The 8,311-nt window shown below is 44.2% G+C and overlaps 1 protein-coding gene across 1 annotated transcript in view; it reads left to right on the forward strand.

Annotated features, from left to right (window-relative positions):
* The window catches only part of KCNG4 (potassium voltage-gated channel modifier subfamily G member 4), a 52,930-nt gene extending 45,690 nt beyond the window's left edge, over nucleotides 1-7,240 (forward strand). Inside the window, 3 exon segments of the mRNA XM_033943620.1 lie at nucleotides 5,967-5,996; nucleotides 5,998-6,495; nucleotides 6,497-7,240. Coding sequence (XP_033799511.1) covers nucleotides 5,967-5,996; nucleotides 5,998-6,495; nucleotides 6,497-6,739 — 771 coding nt within the window. The 3' untranslated portion in view covers nucleotides 6,740-7,240.
* The last annotated feature ends 1,071 nt before the right edge of the window (nucleotides 7,241-8,311 follow it).

The following is an 8,311-nucleotide window of genomic DNA, read 5'->3' on the forward strand; positions in this document are numbered from 1 at the left end:
GGGGTTTTTTAAAAAAAGTTTTTAATTCCTTTTTTAAAATGATTTCTATGTGCTGTTTAGATCTCTTACTTATTGGGGTTTTTAAAAAAAGTTTTTTATTTCTTTTTAAAAATGATTTCTATGTGCTGCTCAGATCTCTTACTTATTGGGGGTTTTTAAAAAAAGTTTTTTCCTTTTTAAAAATGATTTCTATGTGCTGCTTAGATCTCTTATTGGGGTTTTTTATGGGGAAAAAGTTTTTTCCTTTTTAAAAATGATTTCTATGTGCTTCTTAGATCTCTTATTGGGGGTTTTTTGGGGGAAAAAAGTTTTTTCCTTTTTAAAAATGATTTCTATGTGCTGCTTAGATCTCTTATTGGGGGTTTTTGGGGGGAAAAAGTTTTTTCCTTTTTTAAAAATGAATTCTATGTGCTGTTTAGATCTCTTATTTATTGGGTTTTTTAAAAAAATTTTTATTCCTTTTTAAAAATGATTTCTATGTGCTGCTCAGATCTCTTACTTATTGGGGGTTTTTAAAAAAAAGTTTTTTATTTCTTTTTAAAAATGATTTCTATGTGCTGCTCAGATCTCTTACTTATTGGGGTTTTTAAAAAAAAAATTTCCTTTTTAAAAATGATTTCTATGTGCTGCTTAGATCTCTTATTGGGGTTTTTTTTGGGGAGAAAAAGTTTTTTTCCTTTTTAAAAATGATTTCTATGTGCTGCTTAGATCTCTTATTGGGGGTTTTTTGGGGGAAAAAGTTTTTTCCTTTTTTAAAAATGAATTCTATGTGCTGTTTAGATCTCTTATTTATTGGGGTTTTTAAAAAAGTTTTTTATTCCTTTTTAAAAATGATTTCTATGTGCTGCTCAGAGCTCTACGATTGAGGAGAGGATGCGGTATACCAGTGGTTCCCAAACCTGTCCTGCGGGACCCCCAGCCAGTCAGGTTTTCAAGATATCCCTAATGAATATGCATGAGAGAGATTTGCATATAATGGAAGCGACAGGTATGCAAATCTCTCTCATGCATATTCATTAGGGATATCTTGAAAACCTGACTGGCTGGGGGTCCCCCAGGACAGGTTTGGGAACCACTGCGGTATACAAACCTAAGGTTTACTTTAGTTAGGGTTCCTATGCCATGGGATACCCCAAACCAGTCTGCAGATGAAGGATACGTAGCTTAAATTTTTGCCCAGCCTTCCTGCAGTTGCAGCACTGGCCCTGCAGATCTCAGCAGCAGAGCAGGGTCAGGTCTGGCTAGAATAGAGGTTCCTTAACATATCCTGGCTAGTGTTAACAGAAATCCAGGTAAACCCAGACATTTCCTCTTTATAGAGGACTGTTTATCTGGGTTTTTGAAGGCCCTGAGCTCGGAGAAGAAGATAAGAAGTTTGTGTGGAGTGGGGTTACCCTACGTCCGGGAAAACCCAGACGTGTCCTCTTTTTGGAGGACTGACCGGGTGCCCAGAGGGATTTCCAAAACCCGGCAGTTTGTCTGGGTTTTTGAAGGCCCTGAGCTCAGAGAAGAAGATAAGAAGTTCGTGTGGGGTGGGGTTACCCTACGTCCGGGAAAACCCGGACATGTCCTCTTTATAGAGGACTGTTTATCTGGGTTTTTGAAGGCCCTCAGCTCGGAGAAGAAGATAAGAAGTTTGTGTGGGGTGGGGTTACCCTACGTCCGGGGGTTTTTGAAGGCCCTGAGCTCGGAGAAGAAGATAAGAAGTTCGTGTGGGGTGGGGTTACCCTACGTCCGGGAAAACCCGGACATGTCCTCTTTATAGAGGACTGTCCAGGTGCCCAGAGGGATTTCCAAAACCCGGCAGTTTGTCTGGGTTTTTGAAGGCCCTGAGCTCGGAGAAGAAGATAAGAAGTTCGTGTGGGGTGGGGTTACCCTACGTCCGGGAAAACCCGGACATGTCCTCTTTATAGAGGACTGTCCAGGTGCCCAGAGGGATTTCCAAAACCCGGCAGTTTGTCTGGGTTTTTGTAGGCCCTGAGCTCGGAGAAGAAGATAAGAAGTTCGTGTGGGGTGGGGTTACCCTACGTCCGGGAAAACCCGGACATGTCCTCTTTTTGGAGGACTGACCGGGTGCTCAGAGGGATTTCCAAATTCCGGCAGTTTGTCCGGGGTTTGGAAATCCTGAGCTTGGAGGCCGCGCCTGGAAGCCTTTGTGCCATCACAGTGATGAAGCCATATGCATGCGCACATACGTGTGACATCATTGCGTCAATGTTCACGCATGCGGAAAGGCTTCCAAATGTGGTCCTTGAGCTCGGGAAGGTTCTGGGGGGTGGCGGTGATGGAGGGGGAACGGGGCAGAGCTGGAGGCAGAGCAGGACAGGGCTGGGGGGTGGAACAGGGCAGGACCAGGCGTCCTCTTTTTTCAAAGAGAAAATCCGGCAACCCTAGTATGGGGGCAGGGCTGGGATAGAACCTGAGCCCAAATAGGTATGCACAACGCACAAAGATTAGATTAGATGTTGGGGCCATGTGTCCTCTTTTATTACAGACAAAATCTGGTGACCCCCAATCCTGGTGGATCCCCCCCCCCCCCGGCCAGTCAGGTTTTCAGGATATCCACAATGAATATTCATGAATATATTTGCATACACTGCCTCCATTATGTGCAAATTTCTCTCATGCATATTCATTGTGGATATATTTAAAACCTTGGGCTACAGAAGATAATGGTAAACCATTGCAATACCATGTCAAGAAAAGATTGCAAACATCTTGGCAAGTCTGTGACCAGCTAACATTGAGCATCCAGAAATGGGATGGAAGTGAATAGGAATTCTGTGTCTACTGCTCTCAGCACATGTGTTATATTATGAGATGTTGGTACCCTGAGAGTCAAGGTCAGATTTAGAGAATGACACGGGCCACATTTTTCCCCATCCACACAGAAACTCATTTTCCCGTCCCATCCCGCGAGTTCTCTTCCTGTCCCTGCCCCATTCCTGCAAGCTCCGTCCTCATCTGCACAAGCCTCAAACACTTTAACATCATAAGTAGCAACATTCTAGAGCTCAGACTGTGATGTCATAATGCCTCATTCCACCAATGCCTAAGCTCCATCCTCATCTGCACAAGCCTCAAATACTTTAAAATCATAAGTAGCAACATTCTAGAGCTCAGACTATGATGTCATAATGACTCATTCCACCAATGCCTAAGCTCCGTCCTCATCTGCACAAGCCTCAAACCCTTTAAAATCCTAAGTAGCAACATTCTAGAGCTCAGACTGTGATGTCATAATGCCTCATTCCACCAATCCCTAAGCTCCGTCCTCATCTGCACAAGCCTCAAACACTTTAACATCATAAGTAGCAACATTCTAGAGCTCAGACTATGATGTCATAATGACTCATTCCACCAATGCCTAAGCTCCGTCCTCATCTGCACAAGCCTCAAACGCTTTAACATCATAAGTAGCAACATTCTAGAGCTCAGACTGTGATGTCATAATGCCTCATTCCACCAATGCCTAAGCTCCGTCCTCATCTGCACAAGCCTCAAACACTTTAACATCATAAGTAGCAACATTCTAGAGCTCAGACTGTGATGTCATAATGCCTCATTCCACCAATGCCTAAGCTCCGTCCTCATCTGCACAAGCCTCAAACCCTTTAAAATCCTAAGTAGCAACATTCTAGAGCTCAGACTGTGATGTCATAATGCCTCATTCCACCAATCCCTAAGCTCCGTCCTCATCTGCACAAGCCTCAAACACTTTAACATCATAAGTAGCAACATTCTAGAGCTCAGACTATGATGTCATAATGACTCATTCCACCAATGCCTAAGCTCCGTCCTCATCTGCACAAGCCTCAAACGCTTTAACATCATAAGTAGCAACATTCTAGAGCTCAGACTGTGATGTCATAATGCCTCATTCCACCAATGCCTAAGCTCCGTCCTCATCTGCACAAGCCTCAAACACTTTAACATCATAAGTAGCAACATTCTAGAGCTCAGACTGTGATGTCATAATGCCTCATTCCACCAATGCCTAAGCTCCGTCCTCATCTGCACAAGCCTCAAACCCTTTAAAATCCTAAGTAGCAACATTCTAGAGCTCAGACTGTGATGTCATAATGCCTCATTCCACCAATCCCTAAGCTCCGTCCTCATCTGCACAAGCCTCAAACACTTTAACATCATAAGTAGCAACATTCTAGAGCTCAGACTATGATGTCATAATGACTCATTCCACCAATGCCTAAGCTCCGTCCTCATCTGCACAAGCCTCAAACGCTTTAAAATCATAAGTGTCTGAGGCTTGTGTGGTTAAGGCAGAGATTACAGGAATGGGGCAGGGACAGTGACAAAACTCACAGGGACAGGATGGGGAAATTGAGTTCCTGCGGGGACAGAGACAGATTTGTCCCCGTTTCATTCTCTAGTCAGATTAGCTTGGTCACATCTGTAAAATAAGCAATGTTCTGCAATGAATAATGCTATGAGCCTTAAAAATGACTGTCCATATGGTGAAACAATTTAATTCCAAAAGTAATTTTCTTCTGGCTTTCGTCCTTTTTTTAACATTTGCTTCCCCCCCCCAATCTTTTTATTAGAAGTTAAACACAATGTTCTATTAGATTCAGACACCTGCTGTTGTCTGGTTCTCAACACAGGTGCTGCATATTATATTTATTAAATATACAGGATGAAGAACTGATTCAGGCCTGGATGCACTAAAAATGGTTGCTCAAGCCAAGTGGGTCCGATTTTAAAATGGCGATCGATTTTCCAACTACTTTACAAAGCAATTTAGTTTTACAGAAGCCTACCCTAATCCTACCCCATCAATTGTTGGAAAACCAATTTTGACACATGTGCAGAGCCAGTAAGGGAAGCCCCAAACCAGCCTCCTACCACTCAGCTGTTCGGGGCAGGAAGACTTTTTTTTTTTAAATGGGTTCCATGTGGAAGGGACCTTAGGCACCTGAGCCTATCAGGGCCTTAGGCCCCTCCTGGTACATCCCAGGATGCACTGGAAAGGGGAAGGCCTGCCAGTTTGGAGAGGTGGGCCTACCGGTAGGAGGGCCTGGGCCTCCCTCCTGCCCTCTTCTTCCATATAAGATACAGGGGCGGGGTGTGTTTGGGGAGCTGAACTGCAGAGGCAGGAGAGAGTGGGCATTTCTCCTTCCGAGGAGTGTCTGAGGGGGTCACAATCTTTGGGGGGAGAGGGTGCCTGGATGGTTGTGATTTTCAAGGGGGGAGGGTTGGGAATGTGGGGGGGCCCAGTTGGCATGATCCTTTTGGTGGGGGGGGGGGGGGGATCGAGTAGAGAACGATCTGAGTGACTATGGCAGGAGGGCATGGACATACCTCCTTCCTCTCTTTTTCTTTTTTGTTCGGGGTCATCATCGGGGGGGCCCTGCCCAACTTTTTTTTGATGGGGGCAGATGTTGTGCATGTGTAACACATGCACAACATCTGTACCCATCAAAAAAGAAAAAAATATGGCAGACCTGTCAGTAATTTTGGGTTCTTAGCAGCCGTCACTAAATTTAGTGTATGCCTTAGTAATGTTAGAGCATCGATCGGATGGCTCATTTTAATATTAATGACCTCATTTTAATACTAATGAGGTTGTTTGCATGGCAGGGTCGGGGAATGTACGAAAGCACAGAAAAGCACGTGGTGAGCCATTGTGTACATTCGGTCGGCAAATTAGATCATCTCTAAACCAGTTCAAACTGGTTTAGTGACGATCGTTAGACGCTCGGTGAGTTTAGTGCATCTGGGTCTCAGTCCTCTGTGATTTAGGTTGATCCAGTCCTGGGTTTGTCCCACTGTATGCGTTTGATCCCTTACCGCTAATGCGCTACAGTAAGCCGTTTTTAAGTTACAGTAAGCACGCGTTGGTTCTTACTGCAGCTTGGTAAAAGGGTCCCTAAGTAAAAGTTGGATTTGCAGTTGTTTAAAATCTCTTTTAGTAACAATTTCTGTTTGTTTTTCTGTTTAACACACAGGGTGAATGCTCTCAGAAGTGCTACAACATTTTTCGTGATCGAGACCGTCTGCGTAGCCTGGTTTTCACTGGAATTCTGCCTCCGCTTTGTGCAGGCCAAGAGCAAATGGCAGTTCTTCAAGAGTCCCCTGAACATCATCGATGCCTTGGCCATTCTACCATATTACGTTTCGCTCATAGTGATCGACGAAGGGAAAGAAATGGAGAAACCAGGAAGCAGCTCCTATTTGGAGAAAGTTGGCTTGGTTCTTCGGGTTTTGCGTGCCTTGCGAATTCTCTACGTCATGCGCCTCGCCCGGCATTCTCTTGGCTTGCAAACCTTGGGTCTCACCGTGCGCCGGTGCACCCGAGAGTTTGGCCTGCTCTTGCTCTTCCTGTGCGTGGCTGTTACTCTTTTTGCACCCTTGGTTCATCTGGCTGAAAATGAGATGGGCCGATGCCAGGAGTTCACCAGCGTTCCTGCCTCCTATTGGTGGGCTATTATCTCCATGACTACTGTGGGTTATGGCGACATGGTGCCAAGGAGTATTTCCAGGCCAGGTGGTGGCGCTAAGCAGTATTCTCAGTGGAATTCTCATCATGGCCTTCCCTGCTACATCGATATTTCACACTTTCTCCCGCTGTTACGCCGAGCTGAAACGGGAGCAAGAGCGGTTGCAGACCCGCCTAGCGAGAATAAGCAGCGCCGACCAATCCGGAGAAAGCGACTCCTTTAATGACACCGACAGTTTGGTGTCCGATGAGACATACAACTACATCTATGCAGGAAAATAGGCCTATTAAATGACAGTAATTCAAAATATACAGTAATCTACTGATCAAAGCAGGACACTCTGTGTGATTTCGCCTTTCGCCATATGTTACTGTAGTTTCACAAATTGTTCAGACCAAAGAGAATTGGCAGAGCGGTAGAATGCTGTGTCTTTAGAGCCACTTCAAGGGCATCAGAAAGGGAGGGGGGAGGGGGGAGGGCTGCAGCCAGGAAAGACATCACTGCTTAGAATTGCCTTTTTGTAGTTAAAACTGCAGGATGACAGGTAAATGGAAGCGCTGATATGTGTGGCTTTATCTGCCATCGCTTAATCGCCTGGCTCACGCTGTGTCTGACTTTTGCACATCTCAAGCTGAAATTTCAGAACAACCCGAGTTCAAAAATAAACCTTCTTTTAATTACCTTTAGCAGTGGCGTACCTAGGGTATGTGGCACCCGGGGCCCATCAATTTTTTGACACCCCCCCATGTAAAAAATATTTTTTGTAATGACCATGAAATGGAATAAATGGTCAGAATAGAAACAGGCAGTGAAATTTTCTTATATTCCAAACATAACATAACATAAATTATGTCTGAATTGTCTGACATCAGAAGTACATATGGAGTAGTTGCAGGTGATGCTTGGGACAGTTCTGATTGTGTTAGTTCGGTTTTATGTGTTTTTTGAATAGAAGGGTTTTTATTTCTTTTTGAAGGTTTTGCAGTATGTGGTCAATGTCAATTGGTTGTAGGGTTGGGGGTCGAGTGTTGCAGCTCGAATGGCTAGGAGGTTGTCGAACAGTTTTTTTCTTTTGACGTTTTCGGTTGGAGGGTGTGTGAATGGTGCGTGAGTTCTCCTATGTCTGTTTGAAGTGGATTGAATTATTTAGCTGAAGAAATTAGTTACCCCCTCATCCCACACACATTAATTCTCTTCCATTTTTGTTCCCATTATAAAAAACACTGATAAGTTCCCAGAAAAAAAAATACATTAAAATAAGAAGTGAAAACAAAGGCCCCTACAGATGAGAACATAACATAAGAATAGCCTAACTGGGTCAGACCAATGGTCCATCATGCCCAGTAGCCCATTCTCATGGTAGCCAATCCAGGACACTAATACCTGGTCAAAACCCAAAGAGTAGCAACATTCCATGCTACCGATCCAGGGCAAGCAGACACTTCTCCCATGTCTTAATAACAGATTATGGACTTTTCCTCCAGGAATTTGTCCAAATCTTTCTTAAAACCAGCTACACTATCTGCTTTTACCATAACTTCTGGCCACTTCATTTTTAAGTTTAGATCTTTCCTTTCAAACAGAGACCTTGCTAGATGTCAAATACAGCACAAGGTAACTTCACATGGACTTAGCTGTGCAGGAAATGTGAATCTCCTCATACACCCACCATATAGTGCAAAAATGTGCAAAGGTCTGTTTTTTTTCTTTCGATCACTACATAGCCTAATGCCACACAAGCAGCGCTGTTACAAACATATTCTGTAGGTCAATGCTAAGGATAACAAAGTTTCCTTCCTTGGACCAGAAGGAGATACTGATAAACCACTGGAAGAGATCCCAACACAACACCC

This window comes from Geotrypetes seraphini, chromosome 4, assembly GCF_902459505.1.
Source record: "Geotrypetes seraphini chromosome 4, aGeoSer1.1, whole genome shotgun sequence".
Taxonomy (NCBI): domain Eukaryota; kingdom Metazoa; phylum Chordata; class Amphibia; order Gymnophiona; family Dermophiidae; genus Geotrypetes; species Geotrypetes seraphini.